At 40.9% G+C, this 26175-nt stretch overlaps 1 protein-coding gene across 2 annotated transcripts in view; it reads right to left on the bottom strand.

Moving 5' to 3' along the window:
* The window catches only part of LOC132836748 (transmembrane protein 87A-like), a 73650-nt gene extending 47838 nt beyond the window's left edge, over window positions 1-25812 (bottom strand). The window contains exons 1-7 of one of the 2 annotated variants that reach the window (XM_060856179.1): window positions 25689-25812; window positions 24420-24486; window positions 23682-23773; window positions 20077-20196; window positions 13142-13192; window positions 12594-12653; window positions 7957-8025 (exon numbers count right to left, since the gene is read on the bottom strand). In XM_060856179.1, coding sequence (XP_060712162.1) covers window positions 7957-8025; window positions 12594-12653; window positions 13142-13192; window positions 20077-20196; window positions 23682-23773; window positions 24420-24486; window positions 25689-25793 — 564 coding nt within the window. In that variant the 5' untranslated portion in view covers window positions 25794-25812. The remainder of the gene's footprint in view (window positions 1-7956; window positions 8026-12593; window positions 12654-13141; window positions 13193-20076; window positions 20197-23681; window positions 23774-24419; window positions 24487-25688) is intronic. The other variant, XM_060856180.1, reaches the window with a different exon arrangement.
* Window positions 25813-26175: the final 363 nt, after the last annotated feature.

Genomic DNA, 26175 nt, shown 5'->3' with positions numbered 1-26175 from the left:
TAATGTGGCACCCCTATTCAGAAAGAAGGGAGGCAAAAAACAGGTAACCATAGGCCAATTAGCCTATGGTCAGAAAATTATTGGCATCAATGAAGAAGGAAGTAATAGCAGAACATTTGGAAAGCCAGGAAGGCTTCATGAAAGGTCTAAAGGGTCACTCGGCCTGAAATGTTAATCTGGTTTCTCTCCACAGATGCTGCTGGACCTGAGCTTTTCCAGCAATTTCTGTTTTTGTGTTCATGAAAGAGAAACTATGTCAGCCTAATTCTTCAGAGTTTTTCATGTAAGTCTCAACTAAACTGGATACACAGAAATCAGATGAGTTGCATATGGACTTACAGAAGGCATGCAATAAGGTATCTCACAAAAGACTACATCCTAAGAGCCCCACTGTTGTTCCAGCACATTGGAACAGACAGAGAATTGGCTCACAGGCAGGAAACAGCGAGTGGGAATAATAGGATTTTCTATAGTTGGTGACTCACGACCAGTGATTTTCCACAGGAATCACTGCTGGGGTCACAATTATTTACTATATATTGCAATGGCTTGGAGGAAGGAAGTAAATGTAGTACAGATACAGCCAAATTCGCAGGTGACACAAAAATGGCTGGAAAGCCAGGTTGACAGAGGGAGACAAATAGTTTACAGAGTGATACTGATAGGTTAAGTAAGTGGGCAAAAAGTTAGGAAATGGAGTATAATGTGGGAAAATGTGAAGTTGTTCATTTTTAACTGGAGAACAAAAAAAATTACATAAATGGACAAAACTTGCAGAAAGCTGCAAAACAAATAGTTCTAGATTAGATTAGATTAGATTGCCTATAGTATGGAAACAGGCTCTTCGGCCCAACAAGTCCACACCGACCATCTGAAGAGTAACCCACTTCCCTCTGACTAACGCACCTCACGCTATGGGCAATTTAGCATGGCCAATCCACCTAACCTGTACATCTTTGGATTGTAGGAGGAAAACGGAGCAACCGGAGGAAACCCATGTAGACACAGGGAGAACGTGCAAACTCCACACAGACAGTCACCCATGGCTGGAATCGAACCCGGGTTAACTAATGAATCACAGTGCTAACTAATGAACCACCGTACCACCCATGTGGATGTAAATTGTGCAAAACAAAGAAAGCTAGCACACAATGTGAAATCAGGAAGGTTAATGGAATGCTGGAATATCAAGACAATCGGAATATAAGATTAGGGATATTTTACTTCAAATGTACAAGGTACTGGATTAGTGTTGCTGGAAAAGCACAGCAGTTGAGGCAGCATCCGAGAAGCAATCGGATGCTGCCTGAACTGTTGTGCTTTTCCAGCACCACTAATCCAGAATCTGGTTTCCAGCATCTGCAGTCATTGTTTTTAACCTAACTGTACAAGGTACTCAAAAGATCATGTCTGGAATACTATTGACAGATTTGTTTCTTTATTTAAGGAAATATAACATTTCACTGGAGGCAGGTCACAGAAGGTTCACTGGGTGATGGAGCGACTATCTTATGAGCAAAGGTTAAATAGTTTGAGACTCTAGGGACAAGGATATCTTTTAAGAGAGACATTCCAAAAGGGGAGGGTGAGCAGCCAGAGGTCATGGCTCATATTGGTACCAATGATATAGGCAGGAAGAAAGGCGAGGTTCTGTAAAGGGAATTTAGGGAGTGAGGTAAAAGTTGAAAATCAGGATGACCAGGATCGTAATCTCAGGATCTTCCTATGCCATGTGAGAGTGAGTCCAGAAACAGGAAATTGATGCAGTTGAATGCGTGGTTAAAGAACTGGTGTAGGAGTGAGGGCTACAGATATCTTGACCATTGGGATCTCTTCCAGGGCAGGAGGGTCCTGTACAAGAAGGATGGGTTGCACCTAAACTGAAGGGACACTAATCTTTGCAGGGAGTTTTGAGAGTTCCATTCAGCAGAATTTAAACTAGTGTGTCAGGGGGCGGGAACCAGAGCAGTAGGTCAGCATGTGGAGTGATTGAGGAGAAGGTAGAGGTTAATTCAAATAAGTCCAATAGGAAGAACAAGGAGGACCAGGTACATGAAAAGGCTGGACTGGCGGTCTGGAGTGCAAGGAGCACAGCAGGTAAGGCAGATGAGCTTACAGTCTGGATTTGTACACAGCACCACAATATTGTAGCCATTACTAAAACTTGGTTGAGAGAAGGGTAGCTCAACATTCCAGGGTTTAAATGTTTCAGGCGAGCTAGAGAAGGAAGGATGTAAATGGTGGGGAGTTGCATTACTAATTAAGAAGAATGTCACAGCTGTATTGAGAGGGACATCTCAGGGAGCTCATCCAGTGAGGCTATTTGGGTAGAACTTAGGAACAAGAAAGGTGCAGTCACTATGGTGAGGTTGTAACATCGGCCTCACAACAAATAATGGGAAATAAAGGAAATGATATGCAGGCAGACAATGGATAGATGTGAAAACAAACAGCATTGTTGCAGTGGGTGATCTTAACTTCCCCAATAATGACAGGGACTCCCTTAATGCCAGGGGCTTAGATGAGGCAGAATTTGCTCAGTACATCCAGGAGTGTATCTTGAAACTCTATGGAGACATTCCAAACCCCAGAAGGAGACATACTGGACCTTATGTTGGGGAATGAACATTGCCAATGATCCAACTTTCAGTGGGGAAGTATTTTGGAAACAATAATTGTTATTCTGTATGTTTTAAGACCAGTTATTGATACGGATAGGACTGGTTCTTAGAAGCTAGATGGGGGGGTGGGGGGGGGGGGGGGAGGCTAATTACTACAGTATTTAGCAGGAATTGGAGAAACTAGATTGGGGACAGATGTTTGAAGGTACATTGACATCTGACACGTGGGAGTCTTTTCCAGGCCAGTTGATCCGAGTTCAGGACCAGCATTTTCCTGTGAGGATGAAGTTAAGGAGGGCAAGATTCAGCAAGCTTGGATAATGAGAGATATTAAAAGTTTGGTCAAAAAATAAAAAGGAAGTGTATGTAAGACGTAGGAAACTGAAATCAGATAAAGCTTTTGAGGAATATAATGGAAAAAGGGAAGAATTCAAACAAGAATTAGGAGGGCAACTAGGGCCATGAAATACCCTTGGAAAGTAAGATTAAGGAGGGTCCCAAGCTATTTTATATGGATATTAGGAGTATGAGGGTAGCCAAGGGTGGGTCCACTCAAGGACAAAGCAGGTAATTTACACCTGGAGCCACAGCAAGTGGATGAAACTCTGAATGATTCCTTCACCTCGGTATTCACCAGGTTCTGGATGTGGATGAAGGTAAGATCAGGGAGGGGTATGTTGATATTCTACAGCATGTCGATATCAAGGAAGTGGTACTGTGTGTTGAAAAACATTACAGTAGCTAAGTCCCTGGAGCCTGATGGGATCTAACCCAGGATATTGAAGGTGGCAAGGGAGGAGATTGCTGGAGCCTTGACAGAGATACTAGGAGAGGTCTCAGAAGACTGGAGAATATCCAATGTTTATCCTTTGTTTAATATGGTCAATAGGGATAATCCAGGAAATTACAGGCCGGTGAGCCTTATATCAATGGTAGGGAAATTATTGGAAAAGATTCTTAGGGATAGGATTTATTTGCAATTGGAAAAGAATGGGATATTACGGATAGTCAGCATGGGCTTGCGTGGGAGAGGCCTTGTCACGCAAATTTGAACTTTTTGAGGAAGTGACGGTGAGGAGGGTAGGTCAAATGTTATCGACAATGTCTATTCGTGGAGGAATGCTTTTCAAACTGGAAGTTTGTGACCAGTGGTGTTCTACATGAATCAATACAGGGACCTCTGTTGTGTGTAATATAGATATATATTATGTACATAAATGATTTGGATGAAAATGTAGGTGGTCTAATTAGCAAGTTTACAGACGACACAAAAAATTGATTTAAGTGTGGATAGTGAGGAAGTTTGTCAAAGGATACAGCAGATAAATTGGGCAGAGAAATAGCAGGTAGATGTTTAACCCAGACAAACGTGAGGTGATGCAGTTTGGGAGGTCAAATTTAAGAGGAACGTATACAGTAAATGGCAAGACCATTTGAATCACTGATCAATGATTGAATACAGGGATCTTGGAGTCCAAGTCCATAGCTTATAAATGAGGATAAGGTGGTAAAGGATGCTTGCCTTTACCTGTTGGGCCTTAGAATAGAAAAGTCGGTAAGTAATGTGGCAGGTGCATATAACTTTAGTTAGGTCACATTGGAGCACTGTATGCTGTTCTGGTCCCCACACTACAGGAAGCATGTGGAGGCTCTGGAGAAGGTGCAAAAAGGTTTACCAGAATGTTGCCAATAGGAATAAGAAGAGGTTGGACAAACTTAGATTGTCTTTACCACAGCAATAGAGGCTGTGGGGGTGACCTGACAGATGTATATAAAATTGTGTGGGGGATGGATTGGATAGATAGTTGGAGTCTCTTCCCCAGGGTGGAAATGTCAAATACTAAGGGGTATTGGTTTAATGTGAGAGAGAGAAAATTTAAAGGATGTGTGCAAGGCAAGTTTTTCTTTACAGAGGGTAGAAGGTGCCTAGAATGTGCTGCCAGGTGAGGTGGTAGAAGTAAATACGTCAACAACATTTAAGAGGCATTTAGACAGACAAGTGAACACGGAATAGAGGGATATGGATAAGGTGTAGGCAGATGCGATTGGTTTTGAATGGCATCATGGTCAGCACAAACACGGTGGGCTGAAGAACCTGTTCCTGTGCTTTACTGTTCTATGTTCTACTCACTGGAGTTGAGAAGAATGAGAGTTGACCTCATTGAAACCTACAGGATTCTCAAGGGGCTTGACTGGGTAAATGCTGAGAGAATGTTCCCCCTCATGGAAAGAGTCTAGGACCACAGGGCATAGTCTCAATAAAAAAGTGCCAATTTAAGACTGAGATGAGGAGGAATTTCTTCTCTCAGGAGGTTGAGTCTTTGGTACTGTTTGCCACAGAGAACTGTAAGGGCTGAGTCCTTGTGTTTATTTAAGACTGAGAGTCAGATTCTTGACCAGTTGGGGAAATCAAGGTTACGGGGAAAGGGTGTGTGGAGTGTCAGATCAGCCATAACTCAAATGAATGGCAGACCAGGCTTGGTAGACCCAACAGTCTACTCCTGTTCCTATTTCTTAGGTCTTAATGGAAGGGCAAGTAAGTGGCAGATAAAGTAAAAAGAGTTGGAGGTGATGCAGTATGACCAAAGTGATAACATGATGCAAAGTAAACTAAATGTACTGATCTCAAGATTGTGTTTAACATAAAAGCTTTGGGGTCTGTGTGTATGTTTACTGAAAAGGCTGGACATTTTGAGGTCAGTTCATAAGGCAAAGGGATCTTGAACTTCTGGCATATGGGCATTGACTTCAAAAGGAGCAAAATTATGCTGAACCTTTAAAAAGGTCTGGTGAGACCACATTTGACTATTATGTTCAGCTCCAGTCACCGCACTTTAGAAAGGATGCAAGGGTTCTTGAAAGAGTGCAGAGGGTATTTAGTAGAACGTGGTTACGTTGGAAAAGCTGGAGTTGTCTCCTTGGAAATAAAATGGATTTAAGGGAGATTTGAAAGAGGTATACAAGGTTATGACAGATTTAGATAAGGGACACAAACAAATACTAATACCAAGTTAAAAAGTTACACAAGTGATTTAGTGGGGATTACATTCCTACTCAGAGTGACAACGACCTGGAACTCATCACCTACAAACTCTAGAATTGGAGACAATTAACGATTTCAAAAGGAAACTGTGGGATTGACTAAATTGCTCTCAAAAGAGCCACCACAGATTCAACAGGCTGAATGACTGCATTCTACATTAATGGGGAGGTGATGGCTTAGTGGTATTATTGTTGGACTGTAAATCCAGAGACCCAGATAATGTTCTGAGGGCCCAGGTTCGAATCCTGCCATGACAGATGGTGGAATTTGAATTCAATAAATATCTGGAATTAAGAATCTAACGATATAATCTCCATTCAAATATGTTTTATATTTTTTTTATTATTTAGAAATAGTTTCCTTTTTATCATACTGTTATGAGTGTATTAGAGAACCTTTATTTTTGTAAATTCTATATGCTCTTTGCTTGGGATGTTTTAGATAGGGTCTCCCCTCCCGGGGGGTCTCGGATTTGCCCGGATGATTATGGTTGATCAGTCGGTTAAGTGGTGCACCTGGAATGTCAAATAGGAAGAGATTATTTTCTGTTCTCTCTTTCCATACAAGGAAAAATATTTTGGTAAACTGGGTGGTTGAAGGTTCCACTGGATTTTCAAATTGGCATAGATTAATCATGGAATGTATTCCCCTTGACTTCCTTATAAATATGGTGCACCAAAAGACCGAATTATTTTTTATAAAATATGGCAGCCCTTTTACATAGATATTTTGGCTATCCTAACAAGGGTTTTTATTTAATTGAGATTACAAACATGGCTGGTCCAGGGCCCCTTGGGAGAGGAATCCCATACGAATACGGGTTTTGTTATATATGATGTTAACACATTCCGAGCAAGTATTTTAATATCCAACTTCTATGTTAATCGTTGGGGTTTTTTTTCCCCCCCACTTCTTTTTTTTCTCTCTCATTTTCTCTTATTTGAAAGATGTAAGTGACTCAATTATACACTCTGGCTAATTGTAGGTTAGATTAGTAGTTAATTGAGTTTTGTTTTTTCTCTTTCGGTATTTTTCTTTTGTTAAATTTTGATTATTGTATATTTAAAATTTATTTCTATATCAATGTTTGTACTTGAGAGTTTCGTTTATTTTTGTAAAGTTGTTAAAATGTTAAATTTCTAATAAAAATATCTATATAAAAAAAGAATCTAACGATGACCAAGAATCCATTGGGGAAAAACCCATCTGGTTCACTAATATCCTTGAGGGAAGGAAACTGCCATTCTTAGCTGGTCTGGCCTAATTCCAAACCCACAACAATGTGGTCGACTCTTAACTGCCCTTTGGGTAACTAGGGATGGGCAATAAATGCTGCCTAACCAGCAACACCTTCACCCCATAAATCAATAAAGAAAAAAAAAATCTGCACAGTTTGTGCTGCAATGACTCTGAAGTCATGGAACATCAGTGCCTGAGAGTCAAGTGGTGGGGGGTGATTCCTGTTGAAAATGAAGTCCAGGTAATTGAAGTTGGTAATGTAATGTAACATGTGGATTCTCACAGTCAGAATAAAAGAATTACAATATATTTACAATAGCTCCCCTCCTGCCTAAAACGTGAATTCTCTGTTTCCTGTACTGCAAGTATCACTCTATAGTCTAACTGTTAGCACCTGTATAACACGTAATTAAGAGATGCTGTGAAATCCAGTTTTTAAAAAGGTATGCAAATTTATAATCCCTTAAATCAATGCGTTCAGAACAGAAAGAAAAATAATCAGGCAGAAAAACTTTTAAAAGATCGAAAATTAAATGTTTATGAAATATCAATCCTGTATAGTTTCAATATTTTAACTTGAAGCAGATAAGGTGAAGAAATATTAACAGAAACATTAATAAATATCTGAAGCAAAAAGCACAATGGGAGAACATGGAGCAGTAGGAATGATGTTAGATTGATCCAAAGCAACAGCAGACACACAGTTAAATGGTCTCTTTCCTTCCGTGGTGCGAAGTTTACAGCTAATGCAGGATCAAGCTGACATCGACATTTAAGGGGAAGCTAGATAAACAGGAGAAGAAAGGAACAGTTAGGGTGAGCAGAGGAGGACATGGTAGGTGGACCATGTGGAGGAGAAGCAGAGTACTTGACCTGAAAGGCTCGTTTCAGTGCTACATGTTCTTGTAGATCTAGATTAATTGCTTCTGCAGGGTCAGAAATGTAAGAGAAAGCAAAGCAAAAGGAAGTGAGTGCACGAATGGGTCTTGTAATCACATACCAATATAACAGAGGGCAACCTGAAAAGGAAGGGAAGAAGGAAAGTAAACTTACCAAATGAGTGGCCATCCCTTTGGTTTTATTTGGAAATTTCTGCTCATTCTTTAGCTGCTTCTCTTCTTCCTGGAAGAACAGAGAATTTTCTGGATTTATTGTGCTGTGTTCCTGTCAATTTTTAGTGAAACGCATTGATTGCTCTTGCTCATCACCCTAACGGACAATAATGGAAATATATGTGATTTTTGGTTCAACCACTAAGAACTGAACTTGCATTTGCGCAAGAGATCACACCAGATCAAAAACTCCAAGAGGTAAGGTCAAATTGAATTCATTAATCTAGTAAATGAAGATTGGTACAAAACCAAATTAATTAATAAAGCTACTTGGCCGAGGGAGGAAACCCACCCCGTGTGACCCACTTGTCTACTCTCATGGTAATGGTTTAACCTTGTGAATATCCACCAAAATGCTATTCATTCAATTGTACAAGGAAGTAAAACAAGATCTTGTCAAAGTCACACAACACAAGAACAAATTAAATTGTAAATACTAACTACCTGTTTTATCAATTTATGCTTTAGTTTTTGCAAGCTTGAAGACTGAAGGAAGGAGCAATGCTGCGTGGTTGTGTAGAACTTTAGTAATAACTGTGAGGAGATTCCTTAGGACACATGTGAGAGTACCAAACTTCAAAGCAATGACTACAGTATTCATGCTAACCAATTATCACCCTTTCCTCATGCAGTCTAATTGTTCCCATTAAAATTTGGCATTCTTGCAATTCTAGCCAGATACGTGTAAGATGAGAAACTTTGGGTAAGAAAAGCCGGGGGATGTCTCATTCGTTCTCAGGTTCCAAGTAGGAGACACATGAGTCTCACTCTCAAGGTTTATGAGTGAGATCGCAGGATGGTACACAGTGTCTCAGGAGTTCAAAGGATATGACAGAGGAACAGTCAAAGAAGTCATGAATATAGTCACATGATGAGCACAAAGATTAAAAGAAAGGAGAGGAAGGCAGAGACTAATGGCCATGTAGTTTGAGACAGTGTAGATAAGGAGGGGGTAGTTCCTCTAATGGGAGAATCAAAAACTAGGGTCACTCTAAACTAAGATCAGATGAAATTTGCTGAGAGCCCTGAGACTTTGGAACTCACTGCCTGAAAAGGTGGTGGAATCCTCGAAATTCTTTAAGGTAGTAAATAGATTCTCGGTAAATAAGGCAGTGGGTAGGTAGGAATGCAGAATGGAGGTTAGATCAGGGATGATCTTATTGATTGGCAGAACATGGTTCCGGGGTTGAATGGCCGACTCCTGCACCTTGTTCACAATCGTCAATTCATCAGTGCCTGGGATCACAGCCCAGTAATCAGCACTCAACTGAAAACTAATATGGTACTCTCACAATGTTCTAGTCATTCACCTTCCCAGTTACACGTTTTGGAAACAATGCTGTCTACTGAGTTGGAGAATCAATTCTAGGCCAAGTTTACATTTAGATATAGCTTTGATTATACTAAATATTATACTATAATCAAAGTAATACTCTAATCTCAAACTCCATTCAAAATTGGACCAAAGCTGACACCCAAAACTCCTGGGCGGCACGGTGGCTCAGTGGTTAGTGCTGCTGCCCCAGAGCGCCAGGGAGCCGGATTCGATTCCAACCTCGGGTGATTGTCTTTCTGGAGTTTGCACATCCTCCAGTCTGCGTGGGTTTCTTCCAAAGATGCAGAGTTTAGGTGAATTGGCCATGCTAAATTGCCCACAGTGTCCAGGGGTGTGCAGGCTAAGTGGGTTAGCCATGGAAGGTGCAGAGTTATGAGGATAGTGTAGGGGGTGGGTCTGGATGGGATGCTCTTTGGTATGGATTCAATGGGCCAAAAAGCCTACTTCCATACTGTAGGTATTCTATGGTTTTCGATGTTTAGGAAATATTCAATATGCAAACTTCATTCAGTAAATAATCATAAATACACAAATGTATTTAAAAATCATAGAAATCACCAGTTAGAATCAGATAGCAAATTCATAAGGCATTTGCCAAGCTCACATCCACCTCCTGAAATAAGGGAAGACACAAATGCACAGAACAATTTCATCACATTTTCTCCACTGACATTTGGATACTCTCCAAAATTTAAGATGACTAAATTTAAAGCTGGTCAACAGTTGTTTCTTAGTAAATCACATCCCAATTGATATGTAAATATGCTCAAGGTGTTGCATAAAATCATATCTCTCAAGCCCAGGGCAGCAAGAACTAAAGCAGTAATTTCTTCGTAACATTTATGAAGATAATGTAAGCACATTTACACTCCCAGCGCAGTGCCAGAATGCAAGTTATGATTTGCAATCACTTTAAAGGCAGATTGAAGCCAGAGTCAGCAAATGTGAAGCTTGGTCAAACAAAGCTTCTGTCTTATAGATTCCCAATTGGCCTGTCAACAGTAACATTTAGAGAATCTTTCTTAAAGTTACAGGGCAGAAGGAAGAGATGGTGACATTCATTCCAGTATGAACAAGATTTAGACAAGTATTCACATCAGGAATAACAAATTCTTGCCAAGCTTGGATCTGAAGCTGGAAAAGAGGTTAGAGCTCCTTAACAACATATCATTGAAGGCTGCATCTCCTGACACCCCTGAAAAGGTTCACACTGCATACACGGTAAGTTTTGTGCATGCACACTTTGTGAAATGCTCCGCCATTAAAACTGAACATGGCAGCATCCAAATAAGCACAATAAATATATGAATGGGCTGGAATGACATCACTGACAGTATTGGAAGGGATAATCTGCATATATTGCATTTACATACGGAGGGTATTTTGAGTGAGTCAGCAGACATTCTCTGCACAGATTCCTTATTGAAGTAGTTGGCACAGTACAAGTTCTCTCTTTCTGCAAAAGCATAAGCAAGCAGTCAGGGACCAAGATAAGATAGAGATAATAGTCACAAATGTTGAAGTTGGTGTTTTCTTGAACTGATGGCGAATCTTTCAGTATAAACTGTCCTCTTTTATCTCTGCAAGTACAGAACCTCGATTATCCAAATGAGACGGGCAGGGAGTATTTTGCTCGGATAACTGATTGTTTGGATAACTGATCTAATCGTAAACAAAGGAAGTATTTACAGGACCTTGAGATCTTGTTTGGATAATCCAAAGTTCAGATAATTGATGTTCAGATAACCGAGCTTGCTCTGTGTTTGGAAAGGGATAAGAAATAACCCTCAGTATGAAGTCAACTAAAATTCTAACCTCAAGGTCTTAGTGACAGGCAAACAGGCTCGAGGGTGGAGTGCTGCACCCAAGAACTTATCCTGTATTCGTTTGTAAGATGCAAACAGTTAACATTGAGTAAACTACCAGCCCCTAAAAGCAAACTAAATTAATGAGCACTCAAACAGAGGCAGTCCTCATCAAGCAGTTACCTTCTACAGGTGGAAGATGAACCAGGAAAGATGGAGCAAGATGTTGTTTCCCCACACTTGGGCAACAGAGCAGAATGCTGCCATCATGAAACACACTTTATCGTGCACCCTTTGTTATCAGATAGCCACTTTCAACTATCAAGAATCATGTACTTCTCCAGTACATTTAGCTAATGTATCAGATCTAAACTGTAGTATCTAAATAAACTACCTGAAAATTAATTTAAAATAGTCAACTATATTGAGAACCTGTGACTCCCAAACACAAAATTTTCCAGGGAGGGTTGTTGCCACATGAGTTACTGTGTATGGACAGGATAAAACACATTTCAGTATGTTTGAATTGTTTCAACACACCTCATCTCATTATTAATCACATCTCTCAGGAAATCATCACATTACATGACATCAGCTGAAAAATCACTACAGGGTAATAAAACAGAGCCAAACAGGAGTTGAACTGAGCAGTGCCAATTCATCTTCATTAAGATACTTCATAATGTATGAAATATGATATTAAGGGATAGTGACAAAATTGGTCTTTTCAAAAAAAAACTAAACTCTTAGCAAGTCTGCAAATGCTCCTCCTCAGTTACACAAAAAATGGTTTATGATAAAATACATGGCACTGTCAACAGCAGAAACATATGGCTGTTAATATTTTGGAGCTTCACAAATTTGTAGTCACGTATCTAAAATTCTCTAATTCGTTCTTAGACACACTGTCAGATAGGCACTTCCATACAAATAAGAGTGCTCACTCCAATGGGCTAGCTGATAAAGTTACCCGACCTCACCAAAGAGTCATGCCAACCTCTGAAACAGACTTTACTGGGTGAAGCTGTCCTGCTCGAGTCAAAGTGATAGGTCTGTAATTACTCACTAGCTAGCCTCACAAATGAACATGGGTACTTAGTTAAGGTACTGTATCATGCCCAGTGCAACTTTACCCTATATGAATCAGCACTTTCAGGAGAGGAGGGTTAACAGTAAAGAGTGCAAAGAAATAACTTCAGGAGTAATTTTCTAATACTAATGTAGGGCCTGACCAATAAATATTACAGACTGTAAAGTTCCAGATGTGCTATCCAATTTTAAGATTTTACTGAATGACCGTCACTTCCATCCAATCACCCTTCTCTAAATTGCTACTCTACATATGTTTCAAAACTCATTGCACTACATTTATAAAAATACCTCTGGATAATCTCCTTCCCCCCCACCTCCATCATATATATTATGCCCAAGTCTTACCTTCTTGCCCTCTGTACTTCTTTTGGCGACTGGTTTGGGAATGCGTTCAGGCACAATGCTCTGTGAAGTTTCAGTTAAATCAAAATTTAGAAGAGTTTCAAGATACAAGCCATGTTGTACAATACAAATTTCACAGCTGACTCAGGCAGCGAGAAGCTGAAATGCGTAAACTAGGAAGTCTCTCGATTTGATCCGTGGACTGTGCTGACATCGTCAATTGAACAATAGTAACTTGACAATTCACATCAATGCATCGACATTAGGGTGGCCAGGCCAATGACTGTAGGCTTAACACTGGTATATCTGCTGTCTCTAAGTAACTCAGTACAGATACAGTAACTCACTGGATTCAGCTCACTGAACCATCCAGGCAATACCATTCTGTTAAACGAGACAGACCGCCACTGATGGATTAATATTGCCCTACAGGCTACACAAAAGAACTGATACAATAAAAGTTATGAGAGATTAAACACAAACTACAGACGCTGCCAATCATGGGATTGAGAAATGGCTAACTATTGACCTTTACATAAACTGCTGCTTACCAAAGTTCTGTTCAGCAATGGCTTTGGTTGGTCAAAAACATTTACTTGCAGCTGAAAAAGAATTCAGATATTAGGTACTCAGATGGAGAAGACAATTTGCATTTGTAGAGCACCTCTAAAATAATAAATATCCCAAGTAGATTTGTCATTTGTATGATAGCAGTTTGGAGGATAAAAATCAAAGGAAGCTTCACTGAGGGCTCTTTTGGTGCAGAGGTATTGAGCCAGGAGACATAGGTTTAAGTTCTACGTTCTACAGAGGGATATAATAACATCTCTGAACAGGTTGCTTAGGAAATATAAAGGAAACCTCACTGGTGCAAGACTAGTTTCCTGTCCTGCACACCCACCACCGCAAGGATAGGAAAAATCAGACTTCAGGTTCTACTCAACAGATTTTCATCAACTGTATTTTAAAGAATCCATCTGTCTGACCCAGCATGCCATCCTATTACTGGGATGCTGGGATGATCATTGCTGACCAGTGATCTTTTCTAAACGTCAGTGCTAATTTTAGAAAATTCAAGTATTAAATTGCTAAAAATGAAACATAGCCTTTTTAAGAGAACCCTCTTCATATTTTCCTGCAGGGATAGCAGATAGAAATAATTCCTTCAAAAATCATTTCCTAATAAGGTTACAAGCTGGCATGTTCACAAAGTGCACATGGAACACAGAATCAACATGCAGTGATATCACACTGGAATGGCATGGACTTAAATGGATGGAAATCAGATTTGGATGACAAACCCAAAGGAGTTAGACACCAAGGAAAACAGACCATTTCACACAAACCATGGGTTGCCAATCCTTCCAGGTATCTCAATTTCCAGGAATTGAAAATTTACTTCCTGGGTTTTGTTTCAAGGAACCCAAGAAAAAAAATATTAGTGAATTAAAACAAACTTAATGTATTTCATGAAGCAGGAAGAAAGTTTATCTGACACATTTAGTATTTGAAGGCGGGATGTCATGTGATAGAATTTATAGAATCCCTACAGTGTGGAAATAGTCCCTTCGGCCTAACAGGTCCACACTGGCCCTCCGAAGAGTATCCCACCCAGACCTATCCCCCTACCCTATTACTCTACATTTACCCTGACTAATGCACCTAACCTACACACCCATGAATACTACGAGCAATGTAGCTTGGTCAATTCACCTAACATGCACATCTTTGGACTGAGGGGAGAAACTGGAACACCCGGAGGAAACTATCCGTGATGATACATCCAAACTTGTTGACATTATACTACTTCTTTATTGAAATCAAATGCAACACAACTATCATAATTCATCATTCACCAGGGAGATTACCTCTCTCTGTTGCCCATTCTCTTGTGTTCTTTTAGAACCAAGCTTGATATTACTTAATCATAACCTTCTGATTTGTTTCTCTTCTATCTTGGGACCCATGTATGGTTATTTCTGAACAGTGTATTTTTGATTACTTCCTCAAAAATAACTAAGATGATTGATAAGGGTTGAGCAGTAAACAGTGTTTATTTGGAGTTTAATGAAGCCTTTGGCAAGGCCCCACAAAGTAGATTAATTAGTGAAGTTAGATCACATGAGATTCACAGTGAGCTTGCCAACTGGATACAAAATGGCAAGTGACAGACTGATGATAGAGGGCTGTTTTTCGGACTGGAAGCCTGTAACTAGCAATGTTCCTCAGCGATTGGTGCTGGGTCCACTTTTGTTTGTCAATATTTAGAGAATTTGGAGGAGAATATAAAAAACATGGTTAGTAAGTTTGCAAATGACACCAAGATTGGTGGGATAGTAGACAGTGAAGAACATTATATAAGATTGCAAGGAGATCTTGATCAATTGGCTGAAGATGGAGTTTAATTTGGATAAATGTGAGGTATTGCATTTCAGTAAAACAAACAAGAGCAGGACTTAGACAATTCAAAGCAGGGCCTTGGGTAGTGCTGTGGAACAGAGACACCTAGGAGTTGAGGTACATAATTCTTTGAAGTTTGCATCACATGTAGGTAGGGTGGTTATGAAGGCATTTAGCATGCTTGCTTTCATTGCTCAAGACGGTGGGCGGCACGGTGGCAAGCACTGCTGCCTCACAGCACCAGAGACCTGGGTTCAATTCCCACCTCAGGCGACTGTCTGTGTGGAGTTGGCACGTTCTCCGCGTGGGTTTCCTCCAGGTGCTCCGGTTTCCTCCCACAGTCCAAAGATGTGCAGGTCAGGTGAATTGGCCATGCTAAATTGCCTGTAGTGTTAGGTAAGGGGTAAATGTAGGGGTAGGTGTGGACTTGTTGGGCCGAAGGGCCTGTTTCCACACTGTAATGTAATCTAATCTAATCTAAGACTTTTTGAGTACAAGATTTGGGACATTATATTGAGATTGTACATGACATCAGTGAACCCTTTTCTACAGGACTGCATCCAGTTCTGGTCTCCCTGTTATAGGAATGATATTATCAAGCTGGAGAGGATTCAGAAGAGACTTACCAGGATGTTGCCAGGAATGGAGGATTTGAGTTAGAAGGGGAGGCTGGATAAGTTTGGACTTCTTTTACTGGAGCGTAGGAGGTTGACAGGTGACCTTTTAGGGGTTTATAAAATCACGAGGGGCATGGATAAGGTGAATTGCAGGTGTTAATTCCCTAGGACTGGGGATTTCAAGACAATAGAGCACATCTTGAAGGCGAAAAGGAGGAAGATTTAAAAAAAGATATGAAGGGCAATTTCTGTTCCCCAGTTTGTGGCTCATATGTCAAAAGAACTTCCAGAGAAAGTGGTGGGTACAGTTACAATGTTTAAAAAACATTTAGGTAAGTACATGAATAAGATTTTTTGAAGGGACATGGCCCAGGGCACAAGCAGGTAGCACTAGTTTAATTTGGGATTATGGTCGCCACGGATTGGTTGGACTGCAGGCTCTGATTCCATGCTTTAAGACTCTAAAAGCAGCCTAATGAATGAATTGGCTGAGTTGAGGTTACAGATTGATACCGCAACCCCAAGCATTCTCAGTTATCACTGAAACATTTCTGAAAGGAGAGCAGGAATGACAGCACAATATTTCCTGTGACAGGGTTTCCACTCGATATAGTGAGAATCGACTGTGTTGATCACTGCCAGTGTAAAGGCCATACTGACTGAACTGCAGATCAAAGATTTAGTCCGACTCTTGGGTGAGGATAGAAGCGGGGACACGGGATGGGGAGAGGTTTTCGACACAAGTCAGGCAGATTTCATCACTGCAGGTCTTTTAATTTCAGGGAAAACTAGCCTGGTGGAATCACAGAATTTTTGATGTTAGCGATTGTATCAAATTGAATTATTGAGTGTTTGATTGTTGTCACATGTATCTTGGCACAGTGAAGGAGTGTTGTTGTGTGCTTGACAGGCAGTTCGTAACATACAAAGTGTTTCAGGATGGCAAAACATAGTGCAGAATGAAGTGTTACAGCCATAACGAAGGTGCAAAGAGAGAGATCAGAATTAATATTTGAGAGGTCCATTCAAAGGTTTGATAACAGTAGGGAAGATTGTTTTTGAATTTGTTCGTACTTTTAGATATTCAAACTTCTTTATGTTCTGCCAATGGAAGAAGTTGGAAGAGAGTACAATCAGGGTAGCAGGGGTCTTTGATAATGTTGGCTGCTTTCCCGAGTTTGCAGGAAGTATGGATGGAAGGTTGGTTTACTTGATTGAATGGGCTGTGTTCACCACTCTCTGTAGCTTCATGTGGTCTTGGGAAGTGCAGTTGCCATACCATGCTGTGATGTATCCAGGTAAGATGCTTTCTACGATGCATCTATAAAAAATGTTGTGCCTTTGTGGTCATGCCAAATTTCCTTAACTTCCTGAGGAAGTAGAGATGCAGTTGTGTTTCTTGACCGTTGCGTCAATGTGGGTGGACCAGGATAGACAGTTGGCAATCAGCACTCCTAGGAAGTTGATGCTCTTGACCATCACCACCTCAGCATTATTGATACAGAAGGGCGTTGGGGGGGGATTGCCCTCTACGCCACTTCCCAAGGCAATGACCAGCCCCTTTCTTTTGCTGCCATTGGAGAGATTGTTGCCTTAACGCCATGCCTCTGAAGACCTCAATCGCTTTCCTGTATTGTTTTGTCATTGTTTTAGATCGGACCTATAACGGTGGTATCATCAGCAAATTTGTAAATGAAATTGGGGTGGAATTTGGCCACACGGTCATGAGTGCAGTTACATAAAGGATAAAAGTAATCCAAGAACAAAAGAAAAATAGGGTAAGGTCAATTGCACTAAGGTGCTGTGTGGCAGGGGCAGGCACGGATGGTGGTTAGGTGAGAATAATGTAAGCTTTCAAAGCAAAGGAATATGACACCAGTGCAAGGCAGCAATTTTGGTAATTGACACTCGAAATGGGACAGTAGGGAAGTAGCTTTATTAGAATCATAGCATCCCGACAGTGCGGAAAGACGCCATCGGCCCATTAGGCCTGCACAAACCCTCCAAAGTGTATCCACCCAGACTCCCACCCTATTCCTTTACCTGACCAACCCACTTACCTTGCATCTCTGGCATGGCATGGTAGCTCAGTAGTTAGCACTGCTGCCTCACAGCACAAGACACCTGGGTTTGATTCCATTCTTGGGTAACTATCTATATGGAGTTTGCACTTTCTCCCCAGGTCTGCCTAGGAATCCACTGGATTCGTCTGGACCTGGCTTGTGGGTTGTTGACTGGTGGATTCCATTGGATTTTGTGGTATCCTCCCACAGTTAAAAGATGTGATTAGGTGGATTGGCCATGGTAAATTGCCACTGGTGTCCAGGGATGTGCAGTCTAGGTGAATGCAGGGTTACAGGGATGGAGTTGTCCTGGGCGGGCTGCTCTTCAGAGGATCCTTGTGGACTCTATGGGCCTCCGTAATGTAGGGATTCTGTGATTCTTTAATGAGGACATGTAAAAATGGCAGTAGATTAATCTAGAGTCACTTTCATCTACATGGAGAACGTGAAAATCAAATTGGCAGACATACCCATGAAAAAATAATTCAGTGTATTCAGAACTGCTTCCTGGAATAAAAATGCTGTAGATCTAACTGGGGTCAGGTTGTTTTGAATCTGGTGATGTGTAATGAGGCAGATTTAACAAGTGATGCCCAAGTAAAAGATCCTGCAGGAAACAGGAAGCACAACTTGGTAGAATGCAACATTCAGTCTGAGAGTGAGAAATTGGAGTCAGAAACAATGGTGCTAAACTTAAATGAAGGTAATTACACAGGGATGAGGGCAGGTTTGATTGAAGTAGACTGGGAAATATTTTTAGCAGAAAAGATGTTTTAAGAACAATGGACAACATTGAAGAAAAAGGTTCATGGCTCACAGATATATCCCAGTGAGGAAGGGAAAAGCAATTATGGTTAACCGAGGAAGTTAGGGATAGTGTCAAAATGAAAGAAAAAAATATGGCAAAGATCACTGGCAAACCAGAGGATTGGGAACATTTTCAAAATAAAAAGAAGATATCCAAAATGATGATGAAAAACATAAGCTATGAGGGGAAACTAGTGAGTAAACAGTAAGAGCTTCTTTAAATATAAAAATAAGAGACTTGATTGGTAAAATGTTAGAGTCCATATTAAAGAACTTAGTGGCATATTATGAATTCCTAAATGCTCTAATTTAGGAGAGTCAAAGTTGCATGAAGGAGCAATCATATCTAATAAATTTATCAGAATTTATCATGTATTTTGGCAGGAGGAACAGAGAAGTGGAATACTACTAAAACAGAGAAAGACCACAGAAAGCTGCAGCACAGAGAGATTTGGGACTCCTTAAACATGAATCAAAAATCTAGCATTGAAGTTTAGCAGATAACAAATAGAGGGGCAAATAGTCTGGTGGCTTCAATTTCAAAGGGCATGGAGAATAAAAATGGGGAAATCTTGTTACAACTATGCAAGGCCCTAGTCAGACCACATCTGGAATTCTGTGAAGGTTTGGTCCTTTTATGTAATGGAGAATATACCAGCATTGGATTCACTATGCTCATCAAGGTTTAAAAGAAATATTGGCACTGAAAGCAGTCCAGAGAATGTTGACGAGGTTGATAACAGGAACGAGGAAATTTTATTAGAGAGAGTGGGTCTGGACTCTTTAGATTTAGATGAATGAGAGGAGACCTTATTGAAACAAAAAAAGATTCTTATGGATCTTGATCGGGTTGACATGGAGAAGGGGTGTGTGTGTGGAGACCATAGGGCACAGTCTGGGAGCATTGGGTTGGACATTTAAGGTACACAAGGAGAAATTTCATATCTCAAATAGTGAATCTGGAATTCTTTACCACAGAGAGCTGTTGAGCTTCTCAAGAATATTTAGGACTGAGATGGTCAGGCTGATCAGCGAGGGAATTAAGTTTTAGTTGTATAGACAGAAAAATATAGTTAAGGATTACCAGATTAACCATGATCTCAATGCACAGCAGACTCTATGAGCTGAATGGACACTTCTGCCCTATGTCTGAAGGCTTTATTTGCTAAAAGTAGGCCGGACAGTTACCTGAAGGCAATTTACTCTCAGAGTTGTGGTTTACAAAAGGGAATTGGATAAGCACCCAAGGAGAAAAGATTTGAGGTCAAGGGCATGGGGCAGTGGGACTAGCCATGTTGCTCCTGCAGACAGGCAGAATCAACTTTTTCTGTATTCAAGCTGTTCTGTAGTCATCCTTTGATATAATTGAGCCAAAGCGCGCTGGACAAATACTTTGCACATTCACTTGACAATCTTCACTCAGTTCATTACTTGATCACAGAATCACACGTGTCTTAACAAGATTACTGACCAAGTTAAAGTCATAAATGGTGAATCAGAAGGGTACGCATGATGGGACTGTACTTATTCATCATTTGACAATAATCCATGGCTCATATTTTAGCACCTCGTCCGCGTTGTGAATGAAAAGCTACCTACCTCTCTACTAATAGTGTTTTTTTCACATTTGAAAGGTTTGTACCGATGTTGTATGTAATAACCACTTCCATCTTTGCGCTGTTCTGTGGTAGCACCGAAATAATTTGCTATGGTATCATCCTATAGGTGAAACATAAATTATTACAGGAAATGATGCACATTGAGAATGTTATACAAAAAGGCACTTTGGGGTAAAGGATGTACATAGCTGCTTATAGTAAAGCTACCACTTACAACAAATTACAACCACCTGTAACTCAGTGCAGTATGTAATTATACCCGAGTGCTTCATCAGTTCACAGCTCAGCTCCATACAAAAGTCCTTGGCAATCTCATGTTGCATGGTCTACCTCCATAATATTCGTCCCAGCCATTCCACAAGCTATGATCCCAAGTAGATGATCTTCTTAAAGAGTGAGTATGGAAGGGTGCAGAAAGATTGGGAGAATGATCTAACCACTTCCTCCACTTTTCAGCTCTTCAGTTGTTGCAGAAGGAGAGTGCTTTACTGTAGAACTTTGGCAGATCAGTCATTTCTGTGCACTCTCTGCCTAATTCTTCGTTTATGGAGAATAACAGCTGAAAAGTATTATCCTTCTATTCCCTCAACCACGAACTGGCACACTTGTGATGGCACACTTGTGGCCTCTGAGTCAGACGTCCTGGGGATTCAAGTACCACCTGCTCCAAGTTCCACATCTGGACAGGCTGGATAAAAACATCTAAGCTATGAATTCAGCAATGTAGCCTTTCTACCACAAAGAGGTGTTACACTGTACGAAAAGGACACCAATGTAATGGCCACTCATGACAAAATGCATCTGTTTAACACAAAAAAATGCTGAAAAATTTAACTTGAATAAAGTCACAGCTGCTACCACAATGCCAACTGCAGCTGCTTCCAGATAAATATGATTTATCTGCCAAATAGGTAATGGTTAGCATCAATCAAGACTACTAAAATGTTGCAGTTATTTTAAATCACCAGTTCTCGAGAGCAGTATTCATATATTTTTTGCTGTAATTAAACCCACTATCTTCTCTCAAAAATCTTGCTTAGTAGCTTAGCCCATCATTAGTTTAAAATTATATTGGTTATTATTTTATTACAATAAATAAATATACATTGAGAAAATAATGCAGGTTATTCAATTCAGGCAGGGAGTGGACAGTAACTCGCAGCATTTTCCCCAACATTAGGAATGCTACTGTCAATGAAAGCCTTCACTGTAATCACTGCTGTACGTGGAAGAGTTGCAGAAGCCACTTTGTGCAAAACAGATTCCAACAAATAGCAGAATGACCAGATTTTCTTTTGAAACAGGTTGCTCAAGAGATACATGTTGGCTATGGCTCCCTTGCTCTTCTCAGAAACACTGCAAACTGGATCTCAAACATAAAACTGCGCTGATGTCACATCTAAAAGGTAATACCTCAAATAGTACAGTACATCAGACTAAAATAAGTGTTGTACAGGAGCACAAGTCCTAAATAATTAAGTACTAAAGAGTAATAGAGGGCAAGCAACACTCGTTTGGCAATAGCCTGTTCACTCCTAAACCTAATTACAATTGGTTCAAACATGGATAAAAAAACTCCAAAGCTGAGACAGTGACTGTCCCTGACATCAAGGCAGCAACTGACTGAGTGTGGCATCAACAGCTCCAGCAAAACTGGTTAACTGGCACTATGAGGAAAGTCCTCTGCTCGTTGGAATCATATCTTGGACAAAGAAACATGGTTGTGGTTATTGGAGGTCAATTATCTCAATCCCAGAACATCTTTGTAGGAAATCCTCAGGCAGTAGAATTATAGAATCAGACAGTACAGAAAAAGGCCTTTAGCCCATCAAGTCTGTTTACCAAAAATACACTCGCCATACTAGGCTCAAAGTCTTGAATGTTATGACACTTCTAGTGCTCATCCAAGTACCTCTTAAGGATTGCAAGGTTACCTCTCGCAAATACCCTTCCAGGCGGTACATTCCAAATCCCATCACCCTGGGTGAAAAATGTTTTCTTTATATGACCTCATAACATCCTGATTTTCATTTTAAAAGTGTGCCCCTTGTTATTGACCCTTAAAATAAAGGTGAACACTTGCTTTCTATCCATCCTGTCCATGCCCTTCATAATCCTATGTGCTTTAATCAGGTCCCCTCTCAACTTCCTCTGCTCTAAAGAAAACTGCCTTAGTGTCCTTGGCCAAACTGCTCCAGCTAATAAATGCTGCCCCCTTCAGCTCTGAAGAGTCATCAAGATGTTAGCTTGTCCTCTCTCCATGGATGCTGTCTTGACTCACCATGATCTCCAGCATTTGTTGTTTTCAGTAACAATTCCAGCATCTGCAGTAATTTGCCCCTACCTTCAGATTCTTCATCATCCTTCCAGCATAACAGCAGAAGCGGAATGGTCACTGATGAATCATATAATGTTTAACGTCATTCACAGCTCCTTAGCTGTTGAAACAGTCAAGCAACTTAAACATCTGACCTGATCAGTAGCAAGAAACATTCAGGCCACACAAGTACCAGGCAATGACTCTCTCAAACAAGAAAATCCAATTATTATTCCCAGATGTTTAATCATATTGCCACTACAATGAAGATAGACCAGCAATGTAAATGGTGATTAGAAATTATCTGACTCCCCAAAGCATGTCCACCCATCCACAACATAAGTCAAGAGTGTAATAGCATACTCTCTACTCGCTCTGATGAGTGCTAGCAACAACACTCAAAAGTTGAATACCATCCAGGACAAAGCAGTGAACTTGATTAGCACCATATCCACAAACATCAAAATTCATGCCTGTTTCCACTGACACACGGCTTATGCCCGAAACGTCGAATTTCCTGTTCCTTGGATGCTGCCTGACCTGCTGTGCTTTAACCAGCAACACATTTTCAACTGTGATCTCCAGCATCTGCAGACCTCATTTTTTACACGGTAACAATGGACAATATCTACAAAACACACAACAGCAACTTACCCTAGCTCGTTCAATAACACCTTCCAAATTTGCAACCTCTACCAAACCTCTGCCCCTGACAAACAAGGGCAGATACTATAGAAAAACCAGCACCTGCAAGTTCCCCTCCAAGCCAGTTACCATCCTGACTGAGATTTACCTTGCCATTTCTTCAGTGTTACTGGGTCAAAAATACTAGAATCAACTCCCTAATAGCATTTTGGGTCTATCTGTACTACAAGGTCCAGAGTGGTTCAAGAAGGTAGCACACCACCACTTCCTCAAGGGAAATTAGGGATGGGCAATAAATGCTGGTCCAGCCAGTGGCACCCACATCCTATGAACAAATAAAACATTAAATTTAGGAATCCACTTCCAGAAATAATCATCTTCCACAAATTTTGCTATATTGTAAATCACATTTGGTCTTAATCCACAACTGCTGCAGAGGAACAGATTAAGTGATGTATGGAAGAGAATAGATTCCTATGGTAGATTTGGGTCCCTACACTGTGGTGGCTCAAGATGTAAATTCCAGCATTTTCCAATTTAAATTCACTATTCACATCCACAGTTTTAATGTTTTAATCACTACTTTTTAGAAATCAGTGATATCCAGAGCAAACATCACTTACTTTCACTGTAGAATATTCATCAAAACAATGAAAACTTCTCAAATACCATGTGACATCCAGGGTTACTTCAGACACACAATTCTCCTGAGTCCCTGAAAGATAAGAGAACGTTAATTGTTATGTGTCCCCAGGGAACTATCATGGGTCTGAACTTAACACATCCACCCCTTCACTGGCTCTCCCAACCCATCTTCCCAGATGGCAAAACACTCTTGCATCTTAAGGAGGATTGGCTTGACACTGTTTCAGGACATCAAGTAGTTACAATAAATCCACAGGGAGAAGGTGCTTCGGACTCATGCTCAATGTCAAGACATAGAAGTGAACTCAAGATTATTTGTGGAATTGTTTTCAAAAACGCTTCCAGAATGTGATTAGTTAACCGCACACAACTCCTGAGAGAAAGTAATTCACCCCTTACGCTACTGATGGGCTTGCAACATTTTCTGGTCAGGTGGCAGTTTTCCCTTTGCAAATGCATGATTGGAGGTACAATAGAGGTCAACATAAGTCACCATTCCCTCTGTACTGTGGGAAGAAGCCAACTGCATTTCCTTCTCCTCAGAACACCCTCAACAGAAAAGTGGAACCTAAAGGTACAGGAGTAAGATTCAACATCAGACTCTTCACAGCTCAGCAAACTGCAGTACCAGGGACATCCAAATCAAACCCAACATAATTCTATTCCCAAAAGCAAACCCATTAGCCACTGATCAGACTAGAAATACAGCTACTCACATTTCAGGGTAATGGAAGAGCTGTTAAACAATGTCTTCCTCAGTAGATAATGAGTCTTAGTTTGATTCTGGAAAGAGACAAAACAATTGAGTCATCAAGCAATATAAAGGAAAAAGCCATTTGGCTTATCACATTAGCTTCATGGCCATTTTTACTGGAAGATTTTACTGGTTTTCATTTTAGGTTTTAAAGGTACTGTGGTACAATTCATAAACTGTTACTATGAGATTGAATTCTCATCCTTCAAATTATTCATTAACATGGCCACCACAGTAAATACAGGAGACAGGTATCACCCCAACCCAATTACCAGGCTCTTCAATAGTGCATCATGATGCTGGAAAGCAGAAGGTGGTTGTGAAGGGGTGGCACACTCAAAGCTAGTGTTTCCAAATAAACCTGTTGAACTACAACTTGGTGTTTTGTGATTTTTAACTTTGTCCACCCCAGTCAAACACTAGCACCTCCAAGTCACTTAAAGTCAATACTGATTTATCTGTCCGGCAGGATCAGTCTCCTCCCAACCAGCACAATCATGGCCCATTGACTTGCTTTAAAATGGCAACAAGGTTGCCTGATACCTTATAGGCTTGAGTATCTATGGACCTCAGCAGGAACATTAACTTCTCTCTTCCCTGTTTGAGCATTGTTTTAATTATAGGCAAAAACTGCACTGGCATTATTTCAGATAACAGATTTTTGTTGGAGCATGCAACGTCAGCATTCAAGTCAAATGATACTGTGTAGATGCTTAAGGATGAAAGTTGTGAAGGGAAAGAAAGTGAAGGAAAACCTCTGATTTTTATTACGAATCAGGACAAGTCAGGAGCGTAATGGAATACCGTCCAGTTGTCCGGGGAACAACTCTAACCCTCATTGTTCTGGAGGAAGGGTTACGGTCCCGAAACGGTAACTCTGCTTTCTCTTTACAGATGCTGTCAGACTTGCTGAGCTTTTCCAGCAATTTGAGTGTTTTAGTTTCTGACGCTCAGTGCCTTGGCTTTCAAACCATCCCAGACAAAAGCAGCTGTTTGACAGACCCCGGTCTATCACCGTCGACACTCCCTCCCTCCCTCCCTCCCTCCGCCAATGGTGTTGTGTGAGGGTGGACGGGGGTCTCGGGCCCAAGGCAGCGGGCTGGAGGTGAGGGGGTCGGGGTCCGAGTCCGGCCCTCGGGGGCTGTGACCGAATGGCCAGGGCAGTGACGACTGGAAGCTGCCTGCAAGCTCTATCCTATGAGGAGGCGGTAGCGGTGCCGCTCACACTTACCGCATCGATTCTTAGCCTCCACTTGCCGGGCTCTGGGTCCAAGGCCGCGCCCACAAGGACCAGGAGGAGCAAGCACAGGCCAAGCGGCCTCCACCACGCCGCCATTTTTTTTACACTGAGCGGAAGCGCCCGCTCAACTGGACCGTGACGTCAGCGGCCACAGCGTTTGTTACGTCATCGCGCACCGTGAGGCCGCCGCAACGTCTTCCGTTGTGATGTCATTGCGTCAGATGTCAATCATATAGGTTCGAAACTACGCCCACTTCTTAAAGGTAGTCATGATTTGGAGACTCTAGTGTTGGACTGCGATGGATAAAGTTAAAAATCAACCAACACTAGGTTATAGTCCAACAAGTTTAGTTAGAAGCGCTAGCTTTTGGAGCAATGCTCCTTCATTAGGTGGTTGTGGAGAATAAAATTGTAAGACACAGAATTTATAGCAGAAGTTTACAGTGTGATGTAACTGGAATTATACATTGAAAAAGAC

This window comes from Hemiscyllium ocellatum, chromosome 47 (genome assembly GCF_020745735.1).
Source record: "Hemiscyllium ocellatum isolate sHemOce1 chromosome 47, sHemOce1.pat.X.cur, whole genome shotgun sequence".
NCBI lineage: Eukaryota > Metazoa > Chordata > Chondrichthyes > Orectolobiformes > Hemiscylliidae > Hemiscyllium > Hemiscyllium ocellatum.
Note: the sequence above shows the minus strand (reverse complement) of the source record. Positions and strands in the feature narration are given on the sequence as shown.